This window comes from Macaca mulatta, chromosome 3 (assembly GCF_049350105.2).
Source record: "Macaca mulatta isolate MMU2019108-1 chromosome 3, T2T-MMU8v2.0, whole genome shotgun sequence".
NCBI lineage: Eukaryota > Metazoa > Chordata > Mammalia > Primates > Cercopithecidae > Macaca > Macaca mulatta.
This window is the reverse complement of record NC_133408.1, coordinates 51,532,006-51,548,729: the sequence shown is the minus strand read 5'-3', so window position 1 is coordinate 51,548,729 and position 16,724 is coordinate 51,532,006. Positions and strand designations below refer to the sequence as shown.

The following is a 16,724-nucleotide window of genomic DNA, read 5'->3' as shown; positions in this document are numbered from 1 at the left end:
TTGGGGGCCCGCCTCTGGCTGTGATGATGATCTGTGCCTGGGATCAGGACTTGGGTGGGGTGCAGGAAGGATGATTGACCTTTAGGGGATGGACAGACTGCCAGGGACCTTATGTCTGTTAGCCTGAGCTTTGGTGTTTGGGGAAATGGCTCAGGTCAGGACCCAGGGCTTCTGGTGGCCTCTGCTTTTCGGGGAGGCGAGGGGAGTACTAGGGAGGTTGAGGGGGCTGCTTTTCTGTTTCTTTTTCTTTTTCTTTGTTCTGAGACAGGGTCTTGCTCTGTCACCCGGGCTGCAGTGCAGTGGTGCCATCATAGCTCAATGCAGCCTGGACCTCCTGGGCTCAAGCAATCCTCCCACCTCAGCCTCCCGAGTAGCTGGGACTACAGGTGCACACCACCATGCCTGGCTAAATTTTTTTGTAGAGACGAGGGTCTTACTATGTTGCCCAGACTGGTCTCAAACTCCTGGCCTCAAGCCATCCTCCCGCCTCAGTCTCCCAAAACAACGGGATTACAGGCGTGAGCCACTGCGTCCTGGCTGCTTTCTTCCTATACAGTCCCTGTTTCCCTCCTTGCCCTCACCTGTGCCTGGGAGCACTCCACCTGGGTATACACCTGGCAGCCCCACACCTGTGGCCAAAAGAAAGCAAAGTTATGAGCAGTAGCTCAGCCTCCAGGGATTCCCTCCCCGGCCCTCCCCACCCAGGCAGCTCCAAGGCCCTCAAACCCACAGCCCCTTGCCCGACAGGGGCAGCCAGGGACAGACGTGGGGTGGCCACAACCCTCCTCCCACGAGTTTCGGAAGTCATCTGCAAACTCTTCGGTGTGTGGATTTATCTCTGTCTCCTGGAGCCTGTTTACATGGCTGGGCCAGCCCACCTCTGGCTAACAGCTTCCAGATGTCCCTCCCTGCTGTGTAGACTCAGGCAGTCTTTTGTTTAACCTGAAGTCACTTCCTAAAGGGCTTGGTTCGGCAGAACGAGTACCAGATGGGGAGTCAGAGGACACGGGGCTCCCCTAGCTCTGTCAGGACTTGCTGCAAGCCCTTCCACACTGACTCGCCTCTTTGAGCCTCAGTTTCCCCATCTGTCGCCCGACAGCCTGCCACAGAGCCCGTCTCTTTCTACCCCAGGATCCTGGGAGAAGGGCCCAGGGAGTAGGCCAGGCCCCTCCTCCCCAGTTCACAGATGCAGGCACCACACTTTGGGCCTGGCTAGTTCCTCTGCCCGACTGAAGCCAGGCCCTGCCCGCCCCTCCCTGCCCTTTGCCCCTCCCTGCCCTCTGTCCTCCAGCCCCAGGGACTCCGCACTGACCCGGCACTTTCCCAGGCTTCACTCCGGCTCCAGGCTGAGGAACCACCGCACCTGGTACAGAAGGGGCCACATCAGAGTTGGCTCCACCCAGGCCTGCAAGCTTGACCCAGGGAGTTCGGGGACAGCCATCGTACCTGTAGACACTCCTAAGCCACCAACACCGCCAACACCACCAATGCCACCAACTCCTGGGACACCACCGAGCCCAGCGCCTGCAGAGCCAGGATAGCTGAGGCATTGCACAAGGAACAGTGGGGAGGCAGAAGGGCCCGGGGCTGCATGCTGAGGGCCTGGCATTGAGGTCTGGCCCCGTTACTAACTCACCTGCAGACTGGGCACAGCTAGCTGCCTCCCTGAGCCCCAGTAGATTGCAGCTAACAATCCCACCCACCCAGTTCCCAGGTCTGAGTTGAGGGGGTTCTTTGCAAAGCGGAGGGGCCCCATGGCAGCCAGAGGGCTTGTGGCATGCCCCAAAGAGCACCACTCACCAGCCTTGGCAGCTTTGTAAGCTGCAGCAGCATCAGCCACTCCGCCAGGCACCAGAGCCCCCGGAAAGGCACCTGCAGGGAAGGCGCCGAGCCCTGCGGAGGGGAGGATGGGGTGAGGTCCTGAGCTACCACACCCATGAAGACTCCTACACTGGCCCTGCCTGGCCGTGCCCCACTCAGGAAGCAGATTGGAGGCTCTTCTGCTGTCTGCCAGACATCAATGCCTGCAGGACATCTATGTGAGCACTGCTCACCAGTACTGGATTTTTTTTTTTTTTTTTAAAGACAAGGTCTCACTCTGTCACCCAGGCTGGAGTGCAGTGGTGCGATCTCGGCTCACTGCAGCCTCAACCTCCCAGGCTCAAGCAATCCTCCCACCTCAGCCTTCTGAGTAGGTGGGACTACAGGTGCATGCCACTGTGCCTGGCAATTTTTTTTTTTTTTTTGGTATTTTTTGTAGTGACAGGATTTCACCATCTTGTCCAGGCTGGTCTCGAACTCCCGGGCTCAAGCCATCTGCCCGTCTCAGCCTCCCAAAGTGCTAGGATTACAGGTGTGAGCCACTGTGCCTAAGCACCATAACTAGATTCTGTGCTGGGGTTAGTGTGTCGGACAGCTCTGACAAAACTGTATGGCTCTTTTTTTTTTTTCCTTTAGCGATGGGGTCTTGTGGCCGGGCACGGTGGCTTGAGACTGTAATCCCAGCACTTTGGGAGGCCAAGGTGAGTGGATCACTTGAGGCCAGAAGTTCGAGACCAGCCTGGCTAACACGGGGAAACCCTGTCTCTACTAAGAATACAAAAATTAGCCGAGCGTGGTGGTGCACGCCTGTAATCCCAGCTATTTGGGAGGCTGAGACACAAGAATCACTTGAACCTGAGGCGGAGGTTGTGGTGAGCTGAGATCGAGACAGTGCACTCCAGCCTGGGTGACAGAGTGGGACTCTGTCTCAACAACAATAACAACAACAACAAAAGAGATGAAGTCTTTCTCTGTCACCCAGGCTGGAGTGCAGTGACATGATCATAGTTCTCTGAAGCCTTAGCCTCCTGGGCTCCATTGATCCTCTCACCTCAGCCTTCCTGAAAACTGCATGGATCTTTTGGGGTCAAATTTCCCCACCCACCTCCTCTAGAATGCCTTCCTGAACCCCTGCTGAGTTAAGTGACTCCCCTGGGCTTCCTTGGTCCGTGGGGCTTCCTCCATGCAGCCTTCACTACTATGTTATAAAGGAACCCAGGTACTCAGCTGCCATTTCCTCATGTCCTGGGCAGCTGCTTGGGGCAGGTGGTATCAGCATCAGTCCCCATCAGTGCCCAGGACGGAACCTGGCCTGTACCCTTGTTCCATGACTGTGCTCCATACCAGCCCTGGGTTGAGCTCAGGGTCTGGTCCCCACAAAGGGCATCTTGTTTGGGTGTCAGTACTCACCTGCCCCAAGGCCAGTGCCCGCAAGCCCTCCAGGACCTGTGGATAGGAAAACAGAGACAGGTGTATAGGCAGCATTCCGAGGCCCAGAGTGGGAAGGGTCTCATGGAGTTAGGGCAGTGCTGTGATCAGCCACTCAGGTCCCTGGGCTGGTCCCTAAGCCTGTGATGCTCAGGGTCGATCCTGATAAAATAGCATTCACCAGTAGTTTAGTGAGCGACTACTATGCGCAATGCAGGTGTCATTGCACCGATCCCTAACAAGCCTGGGCCAGCCCTGTGCTTCTCCTAGAAGTCCTGCTGGCTAACAGGATTCAGCAGGGCTTTCGGCAAGGGCTGGGACAGAGCAGAGTCCGTGAGCGAGACCTCACCCAGGCCAGTGAGATCTGTCTTCTGCTTCCTTGCAGATATCTCTTGACTCAGTCCCCTCCCCTTCACCTACATTGGGGAACTCCTGTGTCCCCACTACCCATCTGTCCTTCCATCCAGCCTGCCCTGCAGCCCAGGAGCCTCCTTGCTAAGATGTTTATGAGACATCAAATGGGTCCCTCTGGCTGTCTCCTCCCCACATCTGGGCCCAATCGCTTCGTCTCCCGCGCCGGGAGACATTCCTTTGCCTTGGCCAGGACCAATGGGCCATCAGGTCGGAGTTCACAACCGTGCCAGGTTTGTTTCTAATTATGTGACGATCTCTCCTACAAGTGCCAGTCCTGAGCCCCAGGGGCGAGTCCTCTCCGGGGATGGATCCCAAACATGGAACCCGCTGTACCCTGGATAGGTCCCCCTTGGCTTTCCCTGGGTGTGGTCTCTGTTACTAACCACTCCTCGTCCCTCATTTCCTACTAGTGGGACCTGGACCCCTCTGAAACTCAGCCAGCCTCATGTAAGAAGCGTCTCTGCCTCTGGGCAGGAGCGCCTGGTAATCAGGCAGAAGTCACTTCCCAGCACTCGGGCCCTGCCCCACCAGCTCTGGCAGTCGCTTCTCTCAAGCCAGGCCTGTTTCCTGAGCTCTGAGAGGGCAAGGGACACGCTCAGACCTGTCCACAGAGGGACTGACAGCGGAAGCTGAGGACTGCACAGGAAGTGAGAAGGGGCTGGGACTGCAGTGGGGGACAGGTGGCTTCTCTGGAGCCATCTTCCTTTTTCCCATGATCCCAGCCTGAACGTCCTGTCCTGTGGCCTGACCACTTCTGCCTCTGCCTGCTCTCCTTCCTTTGCACTCACCTGCCCCAAATGCCCCAAGGATTCCAGCACCCGGAAAGGAGGAGAAAGTGGGGAGGGGCTGACCACAGCTGGGAGTTCAGGGACCTGGCCAGCCCCATCCTCCTTTCTTTCTGGAATCAGAGAGTTCTAGATTCAGACCCTGCTGCTGCTACCCAGCCTCCATGAGCACAAGCAGGTTAATTTGCCTCTCCGATCAGGCTCAGTTTTCACTATCTACAAAATGGCCATTATATCTACAAAATGGCCATTCTGGGACCAGTGAGTGTGTGCGCAGAAAGCACCTAGTGTGTGCAACCTACCCAGGGCGCACAGTGGGTGCTCCCAGGTCCTTCTTGTCCTTGCCCGTGACCCTCTCAGTGGGCGACTGGCCTCTGGCTAGTGTTCAGGGCGTGGGGCGTGCAGACTCCTAGCTGCCCGGTCCCCCGCTGAGAGCTGAGGCAGGGCGGGGCCAGCTTGGACCCGTGGTGGCGCCCACGTGGAAAAGCAGCTGCCAGGCCACCCACCCTCTGTCACCAAGGGATTAATTGTTCCCAGGCATGACACGCGCTGCCTGTGCCCCATTCCATTCTGCCTGGGCAGGCCCGGACGTCCAGGCAGCCCGGATGTGGGGGCTTCCCTGGGGGTGCCATGGGGGCTCTGCCAACCCTTTTGTAGCCCTGAGTCTTCGGGGAGGTCATGGAATCCAGCCCCTTGCCTGGAAACAGCGCCCTTTTTATCAGAAGGAGATGCTCTGACTTTCCTTTGGACTGACTCCTTCACCCTGAGCTGGAAGTTCTTTCAGAAGTCTAACCTAAATCTTTCATTAACAAAAGCCTCACTTTCGCAACTACACATCCTGGAACTCCACAGGGAGTTGTCTGTCTTTCCTCCGGTGTTTAACCACAACCTGCTCTGTGTCTTTTGCTGCTAGTGGGATCAATGAATGTACCTTCCAGCTTTGCAGGCACAACCTCCTCAATGTGGGTCTTCCAGGCCAAGCACAGACCTACCTCCGCACCTCTGTGCCACTATCAGCTCCCCTGTCCTCTCTCCACCATCAAAGACCCTGCTAAGAACTCTCACCCACTCCAGGAGGACAGATTATAGGTGCTGGCAGGGATAAGTGGCAAGCCCCCAGGGTCTCCTGGCCTTGCAGAGCCCTGTAGACCCCAGGCACCCCACTCTCCCGCCTCTCCTGGCCCCAGCCCCGGTGTTTCACAACCCAGATGGACTTTCAGCGCAGGGGAATCTGGGTCTTGAAGATTCATTTGCACTTGGATTATCAACGATCAGGATTTCATAAGAGCTCTTGGACATCTAAACTGTGTCCTGGAGACTTGGGCTTCTGAGCCAGGGCAACACAGCTCAGGGTGTGGGGCGGCCAAAGTCACATGTGGAGCGTCTCATGCCGAGGGGCCATCAATCTGGAGAGAGACGCTGTTTCCTCCACCTGCTCCTTATCCGCCAGTATTTCCCGGAGGGACCTGCCCCGCCCTCCTTCCTGGGGGTGCATTCCCCAGAGCTGAGAGTGGACCCTCGTGGCAGATCCCAATCCCTTGGGTGAGGCCAGGATAGATCCGGCCACACCTTCTTACTGGAAAACTCCATGGTCTGGACACAGCTGGAAGGGGCCTGAGATTAGGAGGGGAGCTTATCCGGGACCAGGGTTGTGCTCAGCTTGGGCTTGGGGTCAGGGCTTGGCCTGAGGCCAGGATTGGGGGTCCTGTGGGACCAGGGTCAGCAGGGCCAGCAGGGTCAGGGTTCAGCCTGGGGTTAGGCTCAGGGCTTGGACTGGGGTTAAGCTTCAGCTTGAGACCGGTGCTCTGTCTGGAGTCAGGAGAAGGGCTCAGAATGGCATCAAGGTCAGGGCGATCTGGGGTCAAGGGCTAGGGGATCACTCAGCGGAAGTCTGGGGCTGAGGATCTGGGGCTGAGCTCCCAAGGGTCATGTAAGGCTTGGAGGCCACTGGAACTGGAGCAATCCCTGACGTTGCCTCTAGTGCAGAGGCTCTGAGACAGCCTCTCCTTTGCAGAGAGGAGTTTCTGGACAGCTGGGTACACACACAAGCACGTGTAGGGTAGATGCTAGACGCCCTCACACAGGGAAGACGTGGAGCTGCTTGCAGCCTCCTGTTCCTGGAAGCCCCGGGACCTGGCCCAGGCCTACGCATCCTTGGGAGGCTAATCGGTGTCCACACCTCCCTCCTTCCTCCTGCCCGTTGGCTTCCTTGTCCTGTTCTCGGCTTCCTTGTCTCTTTCCCAGTTGGGTAGGTTCCTCCCTCCCCAGCCCCCTCGCTCTCTCTCAGTGCTCGGAGGCCTTGGGTCTTACCTGGCTTGAGAGGTTTGCCTCCAGGCCCCAGCGCTGCAGACGGAAGAGAAGATAGTGAACGGGGGTGCCCAGCTCATCCATCTACTACTTATCCAACCCCCGTCCCAGGGAAAGTGTGGGCAGTGTGGAATCTCACGCCCCAGGTCCTCCCCTTCAGACACGGAGCCCCTGGGAATCTAGCTCTACTTCTAACTCATGGTTTATACTCTTTGAGCCCCAGAGTCTCAGCCTCAAAATGGGATGATGGGCCGGGCGCGGTGGCTCATGCCTGTAATCCCAGCACTTTGGGAGGCTGAGGCAGGCGGATCATCTGAGGTCAGGAGTTTGAGACCAGCCTGGCCAACATGGTGAAACCCTGCTCTACTAAAAATATAAAAATTAGCCGGGCGTGGTGGCATGTGCCTGTAATCCCAGCTACTCGGGAGGCTGAGGCAGGAGAATCACCTGAACCTGGGAGGTGGAGGTTGCAGTGAGCCAAGATCGCTCCACTGCACTCCAGCCTGGGTGACAAGAGCAAGACTTTGTCTCAAAACAAAAAAAAGGATGATGGTGCCTGTTCAGCTGGCTTGGCAGGGAGGGTTTTGAGGATCAAAAGAAATAGGAAGGGGCTGGGCAAGGTGGTTCATGCCTATAAACCCAGCACTTTGAGAGGCCGAGGCAGGCAGATTGCTTGAGGTTGGGAGTTTGAGACCAGCCTGGCCAACATGATGAAACCCTGTATCGGCAGGGCGCGGTGGCTCACGCCTGTAATCCCAGAACTTTGGGAGGCCGAGGAGGGTGGATCACGAGGTCAGGAGATCGATACCATCCTGGCTAACACGGTGAAACCCCATCTCTACTAAAAAAGACAAAAAGTTAGCCAGGCGTGGTGGCGGGCACCTGTAGTCCCTGCTACTTGGGAGGCTGGGGCAGGAGAATGGTATGAACCCGGGAGGCGGAGCTTGCAGTGAGCCGAGATCGCGCCCCTACACTCCAGCCTGGGCGACAGAGTGAGACTCCGTCTCAAAAGAAAAAAAAAAAAAAGAAACCCTGTCTCTAGAAAAAATACAAAAATAAGCTGGGCATGGTGGCACACGCCTGTAGTCCTGGCTAATTGGGAGGCTGAGGGAAAAGAATCACTTGAACCTGGGAGGCAGAGGCTGCAGTGAGCTTAGATCATGCCACTGCACTCCAGCCTGGGCGACAGAATGAGACTCTGTCCCTCCCCCGGCCCTACCCTCCTCCAGAAAAAAAAAAAAAAAAAAATAGAAAGGAAGGTAGAGAGCACCAGGGATAAAGTCTAGGGCAGGCACTGGGAAGGCCAATGGGTTCTGGTTCTCAAGGAAGCCTCTTCCCCCCGCCTGGACGCTGTCTGTGAAATGAGGGAGTCCTTGATGCTTGGGTCTCCTACGGTTATCAGGTCTGAGGATGCGTGTGGCTCGGGTGAAACCCAGGCCCCTTCAGTGAGGAACAAGTGTGGTTTCTGAGCTCACCTCCTCCTCCAAGGCCTCCGAGACCAGCCCCTGTGGGGGGAGAGAGAGAGAGAGAGAGAGCATCAGTATTCCTGCCAGGCAAGCCGGCTGCCACCCCCAGCTATGGGTGAATCCACCCCTGCCTAACACGGGACCTTGGGCAAGCCCTGTCCTCAGTTTTCTCTTCTGCCTGGCCAGCAGTCCAGTACCAGTTTGTATCTGGGGGAGTGCTGGTGTCTCTCCCCACTTCCATGTCACTTCTGCACACTCAAATACTTTTTAAGTATTGAAAGTATTACTTTCGATTTTTCTTTTCTTTTTTTTCTTTTCCGTTTTAGAGACAGGGTTTTACTCTGTCACCCAGACTTCAGTGCAGTGGTGCAATCATAGCTTACCACAGCCTTGAACTCCTAGGCTCAAGTGATCCTCCTGCCTCAGCCTCCCCAGTAGCTAGGACTACAGGCATGCACCACCATGCCCAGCTAATTCTTTTTTTAAATTTCTATACTGCATTTTCATTTTTCTCAACATAGAACATGGCTAAAATTTTTAATTTTCGTGTGTGTGTGTGTGTGTGTAGAGAGGGGGATCTCCCTATGTTGTTCAGGCTTGTCTCAAACTCCTGGCCTCAAGCAGTCTCCTTTCTCTGCCTCCCAGAGTGTTGAGATTACAGGCGTGAGCCACCATGTCCAGCCTGTATGCTCTTAATAGCTGTAAATAAGTGTCTTGTTAATTGCATTTTAATTGGGCATGACTTCCGGTAGGTGTGTCAATGTTCCTACCTTCTGTAGTGTCAAAGTGTGCATCTATTACGGACATCATCATCATCTGCATGACTTGGGTGTGTGGAAGTTTCATGTACATTACCTGGATAATAGACTCCTCCAGGAACTCCACCAGGAATGGCCCCAGGGACTCCTGGAAGGAAACAGGTAGAGTCAGTCCTCCAGGAGCCAGAACTATTAGGTTGGTGCAAAAGTAACTGTGGTTTTTGCCATTACTTTCAATGGCAAAACCCAGAATTACATGGAAACAAGAATGATGCTGATGGCAATAATGACATTGCTTGTCTCCAGAGCAATTTACAAAGTGTATACTTTGTGTTTACAAAGTGTGTTCTCATTCTTGCTCTTTGAAATCGGCCTGTGAAGTTGGAAGGGCAGGGCTTACTGTCATCATTTTGTTTTGTTTGAGACAGACAGTCTCGGCCTGTTACCCAGGCTGGAGAGCGTGGCGGGATCTCAGCGCACTGCAACCTCCGCCTCCCCGGTTCAAGTGATTCTCCTGCCTCAGCCTCCTGAGTAGCTGGGATTACAGATGCATGCCACCACGCACAGCTAATTTCTGTATTTTTAGTAGAGATAGGGTTTCACTATGTTGGGCAGGCTGGTTTTGAACCCCTGACCTCAAGTGATCTGCCTGCCTCGGCCTCCCAAAGTGCTGGGATTACAGGTGTGAGCCACAACTCCCAGAGACTATCATTTTAACAGACGTGAAATCAGGTTCAGAGAGGTTAAGGGACATGCCTGGGGCCACACAGCTGGAAAGAGACGGAGCCTGGATTCGAGCTCAGGCCAGTCCTTTATTTTCGAGACAGAGTCTTGCTGTGTCGCCCAGGCTGGAGTGCAGTGGCACGATCTCGGCTCACTGCAACTTCCTCCTTCCAGGTTCAAGCGATTCTCCTGCCTCAGCCTCCCAAGTAGCTGGGACTATAGGCATGCACCCCCATGCCTGGCTAATTCATTTTTTTGTAAAGACAAGGTGTCAGTATGTTGCCCAGGCTGGTCTGGAACTCCTGGGCTCAAGTGATCCTCCTGCCTTGGCCTCCCAAATTGCTGGGATGACAGGCCCCTGTGCCCTGCTGCCAGTCCTTGGAGTATGATGGTTCTTGCTGTGTTACCTGGTTCTCCCTGGAGTCAGGGAGAGGGCCTGGGGTGGAAAACACTGGGTCTGAGCACCTCTCACCAGGCAGCCCACTCTCTTCCTGAGCTGAGCTGCCGGGTAGAGGTTAGAGCTTTGGGAAGGGCAGGCCGGGCTGCTACAGCAAGCATTAAGGAGGTGCAGCTGCCAGCACAAATGCAGCCATTCCCACACTGATAGGACGGCGTGAGGTCAGCGTCCTCAGCCACTGGGCAGCCGAGCTTGGGTGGGGCTCTGGCCGTCTGACACGGGCTGTCTTAGGAGGCGCCGGGGCCGCAGGGGGACGCCATGAATGAGCACAGTGAATAGTTTCCTAAGGAAAAGCGAATTCACCGGCCAGGCAGGATCACGAGTTCAGTCCCCATGGACCAGTGAAGCTCTCACTGGGGAACGCTGTGATGCTGGATCCAGACCCTGCCTGAGCCATCACCATGGCAACAGACGGGGTCCCAAACCGGGGCCTTGGCTCCACCTCAGAAGGCCCCCCTCTGAGCTTGACAAGCCACCTTGCCAAAGCCCCAGCCCAGCCCTCCCTCACTGCTTTTTCTGAAAGGAGCTGAGAGCCCCGTGGGGCATGGGCGTGGCTGGGGGATGGTGTCTCTGCAATGTGTTCACGGAGGCCTTGCGGCCAGACGTCTGGCCTCCAAGGCCTGGCGACGCTGCACAGCTGGGCTTGCTGGCCCCAGGGCCCTGTCAGCCTCAGCTGCAGCCCAGCAGGGTCAGGGCTGTGGAGCTGTCACAGCCGCCTGTGCCAAGACCCCGGCGCCACCCCCTCTCAGGGCTTGTGGCTCCTCAGGCACTGCAATCCAGGCCTGAAGTGTGCGAGTAATCTGGTCAGAACCTCAAGGCTTGGAGTGGTGGCCCCAGGGGGGCTGGGCCTGCTGGGAAGGAGCACTTGGGTCCTGTCATCCGTTGCCAGCACACACATGGCCCGCCTCGGGCCTCTGATGCCTTCCCTGGCTCCGGCCTCCAGCTCTTAACAGTCTCTTATGTGTCTTTCTCTGCCTTGGCCTCTCTCCTTCCTCCTCTTTCTCCCCCTCTCCCTCCTTCTTCATGTCCCTCTCTCCCTTCCTCTCTACTCTCCGGCTCCAGAGCAGACTGCAGGGAACAGTGTGGTGGAGGTGGGGGGAAGAGCAAAGCGCTCAGAACAGACCCCTCTGGCTTCTAATTCTGGCTTCGCTGCTTCTTACCATCTGTGTGACCTTGGGCAAGTCACTCAACCTCTCTGAACATCGGTTTCCTTTTCTCCGACACGGGGCAGATAATCACTTGGTTGCTGCAAGGTTGCAAGGTTGCTGCAAATTGTAAAAGGGTTCAAGTAACAGGCTATATCCTCTTCTGGAGCTGGCACACAGGAATTGCTCAAAAATAAAAAGACAGTGGCCCTTACGTTTCATTTTCTTCCCATTTCACTGCACAGTCCGTTGTCCAGGGCCAGGTATACAGTAGTTACTTAATACATGATGGGTGAATTAAGGAGAGGGGAGGCAGGGAGGTTGTCTGTGAATCCGGCTCTAACCTGTTTCATCCCCGTCTGCCCTGGGAGTCCTCCTGCCTTGGGCTTGTTGAGCCCCCGCACCTGGCTGAACCCTGACTTCCTTTCTCCTGGGGTTCTGCCCTCCTGCACCCCAGGCACTTTCTGGGGGGAAAGACTTAGCTTCCCCTCCCCCAGATCTCCTCTGTCCCCACTGTCCACCCCCACCATTCAGATCCTGACGATGGTGGCGTTTGCCAAACTTCACGCCTGAACCGCGATAGCCTGGGGAGCCCGAGGTTTTAATCCCCATTTTGCAATGAAGGAATGGAGAAAGTTTAGGGGCTGCGAAGGATCCCTGCCTCTCTGCAAGTGAGAGGGGTGAGAATAAAATTAGACAGCAGCTGGAACTTGGACAGGGCTTTGAAAAGGTAACAGCCGCTTCCCCAGGCCCCACAGGGCATCCTCACTTCTCCCTCCACTCCTTGGCACAAGCCGTTTCTCCTGCCAGGAATGTCCTTGCCTCCGTCCAAGCCCTACCCCTGCACCAGGGCTGAGCTCAGACTCTCCTGCCTGCCTTTCCCGAGCCCACGGCTCTCCCTGACTGTGTTGCTCAGCTGGCCCTAAGCAGTTGGCCTGGAGAACACTTGTCTTGTTTTATGTGGTTTTGGCATGTTTCACTGACTAGCCCAGGGTGGAACTTGTCTCTTGCATCTTAGAATCACGATCCTAGACTCTCAGGGATCATAACAGTCTTCTGGCCTGGGCTGGACCTCCTTCCGCAAACATCCTTCGTGTTCTGCTTGCATACCTCCCATGACAGGAAAATCACCACCTCCAGATACTGTCAGCACTGACTGCAGACAGGACTTCCTCCGACTGAGAGTCTGCTCTTCTGTCTCTTCGGTTCTGCCTGCCAGAGCCTGTAGTCTGGGACTTACCCCTCATCCACGGACAGCTCCTCCAACATTTACCTCTCTTTCTTATTTATTTATTTTTAAATGTTCATTTATTTATTTTTTTTTTAATAGAGATAGAGGCCTCCCTATGTTGCCCAGCTGGTCTCAAACTCCTGGGCTCAAGTAATCTGCCCACGTGGGCCTCCCAAAGTGCTGGGATCACAGACATGAGTCACTGCACCTGGTCCCATTTACCTTTCTCCTTAGGTCTAACTCAAATGTCACTTCTGCCGGGAAGCCTTCCTGGATTTCCCAAGGCTCCTTCTGGCCACCCCCAACCCAGTCCTGTCTGCTTCTTTCATCATTGCACCTCTATTTACACATTAGCTGCCTCTCCACTAGACAAAACATGGTGTAAGTAGCGAGAGGGAGTATTAAACCTTAGCAATGTGCACTAATTACAAGGATCCATGAGCCCAAATTAGCAGACTCTGAATAAGATAATAGATTATTTTAAAAATGTCCATTCCCACGGTCCTTTTATTTGATGCATTTTTTTCCCCAGATATTACATTGCTGGAACCTCTCATTGGCTCTAGGAGATACTTCAGGCAGGGCTGTTTCTCTCCATTTTGCAGCCAGGGAAATGGAGAACCAGCGAGCTGAAGTGCCTAGTCTGGGACCCCTAGCTGACCCCAAGTCACACGTAGGGCCATTTGCCCGGGCCCTGGGCTCCAGGTTCAAAGAGTTGGAAGCAGCCTGTTTGGGAGCGAGCCTGGGGCCAGCCGGCCTTGGCAGGGGGCTTTGCCAAACCAAAGTCCAGGGGACTGACTTGGGGAGCAGATAAGACCACACCAAGCTGTTTGTTGTTTGCATGCAGAAGGCTGCCAAGGGTTTTCAAAAACAAGCTGTCCTCCACTGGGTGACTGTGTCCCCTCCCACACAGGGCACATTTGCCCTCATGCCAGGGCCTCAGCAGACACACAGAGCGGAATCAACCTCTAAACCAGTGCTTCTTGGCTCTGGCGACCCATCGTCACCTGGGGAGCTTGAAAAGTCTGTGTCCAGGTCCCTCCCCAACCAAAGCAAGCAGGGATTTTTGGGTGGGAAGTCTAATAGATAGCCAGGTTGAAAACCCCTGTTCCTGCTTAAGGACGGGAAAAAAATAATTTAAAAAATATTTAAAAAGAGGCAGTGGTTCATGCCTGTAATCCAAGCACTTTGGGAGGCCGAGGTGGGAGGATCACTTGAGCCCAGGAATTCAGACCAGCTTGGACAACACAGCGAGACCCTGTCTCAGTTTAAAAAAATAAAAAAAGTAAAAAAGAAAAATAAAAAAGAAAAATAAAAGAAAAGGAAACCTCTGTTCCAAACCATCTTCAATTTGGAAATCAGGAAAAACAAAAACAAAAACAAAAACCAAATCCCTGATACTATTTCTGGGGGATGGGAAAGAATTATCCCTGGGTTAATTTCTCATGGTCACTTTTGAAACAGCCTGGGGGCTGGGCAGCTTGTCCCCTCCTCCTGCTCCCCCACTCCCGCAACAGGGTTCCTTCCTTGGAGCCGCTGAACTTGCATAAGTGACACCCTCCTCCTTGAGGGAGAAGCCAGGCTCCCCCAGGACAGCCAGGTGAGTGGCAGTGAGCGTGTGACCGAGCGCCTCACTCCTCGTGTTGGCTCACCGACCTCTGCAGACTTCAGTAGCACTTCTGTGCAAAACCCCACAAGAGCTCATCAGTTCACACACCCCTTATTTGGACCTAGCAAGTCCAGCCACCTGGGACAGAGCTGAGATTGATCTCTGCAAAGTGCGAGGCCAGCTGGGCGTTTAGCAGTGTCACTGAGGACACAAGGAGAGAGCTGATTCTGCCTAGGTCACGGCCGCTTTAAAGGACTCAGCCCCAAGCCTTCCCCTCCCCAAATGTTGCCTGCTAGCTCACTCCTAACCCTCTTGCCCTTTGACCTGGGGCAGAGAGTTGGCTGATACTGACCCCCAGGGATTACCTTAGCCTGCCGGAGCCTCAGTTTCCTTGTTTGTCAAGTGATGATAATAATTTCTAATTCTCAAGCTTCCTTGATGATGAACTGCCATCCTATAGGGGGTGGCCCCATCTGGGAAGGAGGGTGGCTGGGTGTTTGGGGGCTACACCTGGGGAGAAGGCTGAGATGGACCCGGGGTTGCCACTTTCAGGCCCTGGCTCATTGCCCCTGCCGGGCCCCGCCTGTGGGTACCCACGTCCCTTGGCCCTGTCCAGGTCCAGCAGCGGACACTGCACGGGAAGCTGTTCAATCTCACGGAAACAGCTGCAGCTCCTGCCCCGGCCCCTGACTCCGCCCTGTGGCCCTCCTGCCCCCCACTCGATGCCTGGTTCTCATGGCAAGGAGGACTCCCAAGGAAACCAGACCCCACCCAGGCACCCCTACCAAATGCCCTCCTTTTTCCCATGCCAGGGGAGCATCTTCAGTGCTCCCCTGTTGGCCGCGGCACAGCAGCCCCACCGGGGGCACCCTCAAACCCCATAACCAACTGTGCCTGGGTTGGGGCACATAGCAGATGGCCCAGCAGTGCCCCAGGATCCACTCCAGCCTGTGTCACAGCCACCCTGCCTCTGCCAGGAGACAGACACCTTCTCCAGCCCGCCTTTCCACGCTTGCATGCCACATCGCTCACACATTCACACACACGGATGCACACACTCCGTAACACACACAGTGACAGTCCACACCAGTACCACACCTGGATGCCAGATCACCCGTGTCTACATGTGTACATGTCTGTCAGGTGGCAGACTTTTGCACATACTAAGGAGCGGCTCCATATACCTCCTCCAAATATACGCATACCCCTGTCTAAGGATGAACCTGTGAGCAGACATATGTACCTTTCCAGAAATCCCTTCCCCTGTTCAGTGACACAGCCGGGCATCTGCACACGTGCACACCTGTGCATGCACATATACATATATGAGCACACAGCACGCTCGTTCCTGCACACACATACACAACACACCCATACACACACACACAAATGCATACCAGGAGTCCCCGCCCGCCTCAGCAGGGAGAACACAGCGGCAGCTTCCCAACCTGCAAACCCATCCTAAGCGGAGCCCTGGCCTTCCTCACGGGGGGATCCCGACTTCCCAGGGATCAAGGAACCTGCTGAGGTCACACAGCTCACTGCGGTTGAGCTGGCATCAGCCCAGGTTCCCTGTCCCCAGGGCTGGTGTGCACCCCAGCTGTGTTCACAGGTGTGCAGACTGCGATGTCTCCAGACCCAGGGGTTCCTGCTGGGCCCTCCCCCAGGATGCTCTGATCCCCCTACGGGGCGGGCACCCGGGCATCTGAGTAGGGGCCCCCTCAGCCTCGCAGGGCAGCAAAGCTGGATGCCGGGTTGGGACTATTCTGAGGGTGTCTGTTTGACAGGTTCCTCCTGGGCACACGGCTGGCTCCTGGGAGGGGCAGTTCCAAGGACCCAGTGGCTGAGGGGCTCCCACCTGGGACCCCTTGGAGTTCCCAGGGATGAAGGTCTCCCCCTTGTGCGTCCAGTCACCTGGCCCAAAGGGCCCGCTGCGGACAGGGGCGAGGGGCCCTTACCTCCAGGCCGAGAGGGGTGGAGGATGGACAGCAGGAGCAGGAGGACTCCGGGCCGTGGGGCCGCCGCCGTCAGACCCGCCATCTCGGGGAGAAATGCCCCAGCCCGCTCTCCGCACCTCGTTTTATCCCCCAAGCCTAATTGCTGCCTCGTCGGCTGCGAGGGAAGGAGGGAGGGAGAGAGGGCGGGCGGGAGGGCGGGAGAGGGGGGAGGCCTGGGGGAGGGGGCCGCGGGGAGGGGACAATTACGAAAGGCCCAGCTCACAAGCCTCCCAGGCCCGGGCTGCTGGACTGCGAGCTTTTTTCCTTGACACACACACGCACACACATGCACACAAGCGCACACTCACACACACACACTTTCCCCCATCTCTTTCCCGCTTTCCCTCTGCGACTGTTCTTTCGCTGCTGGCCCTGTTCCCGCCAGAAAGAGCGAGGGGGGCCTCTGCCAGGACAGCCCTCGGGAGAGGAAGCAGGAGGGAGGGCCTGGCGGCCAGGCCAAAAATCCCAGCCCCAGCCAAGGCCCGAGTGGCCAGGCCCCCGCCCCTCCGGCTGGGCCCCGGGCCCAGTGTGGGGACACGGGCCAGCTGTCCCGCGCCTCAGCCCCCACCCCGGCCCTCCAGAC

The 16,724-nt window shown here is 56.1% G+C and overlaps 1 protein-coding gene and 1 long non-coding RNA gene across 2 annotated transcripts in view; one reads left to right on the top strand and one right to left on the bottom strand.

Moving 5' to 3' along the window:
- Positions 1-16,305, bottom strand: part of ELN (elastin) — a 40,496-nt gene extending 24,191 nt beyond the window's left edge. The window contains 9 exon segments of the mRNA XM_077996486.1: positions 588-629; positions 1,313-1,363; positions 1,474-1,524; positions 1,801-1,893; positions 3,232-3,267; positions 6,759-6,791; positions 8,231-8,260; positions 9,077-9,127; positions 16,103-16,305. Coding sequence (XP_077852612.1) covers positions 588-629; positions 1,313-1,363; positions 1,474-1,524; positions 1,801-1,893; positions 3,232-3,267; positions 6,759-6,791; positions 8,231-8,260; positions 9,077-9,127; positions 16,103-16,184 — 469 coding nt within the window. The 5' untranslated portion in view covers positions 16,185-16,305.
- Positions 2,208-3,973, top strand: LOC144339793 (uncharacterized). Its single transcript, XR_013415169.1, has 2 exons — positions 2,208-2,728; positions 2,816-3,973. It is a non-coding gene; the product is annotated as an uncharacterized LOC144339793 (long non-coding RNA).
- Positions 16,306-16,724: the final 419 nt, after the last annotated feature.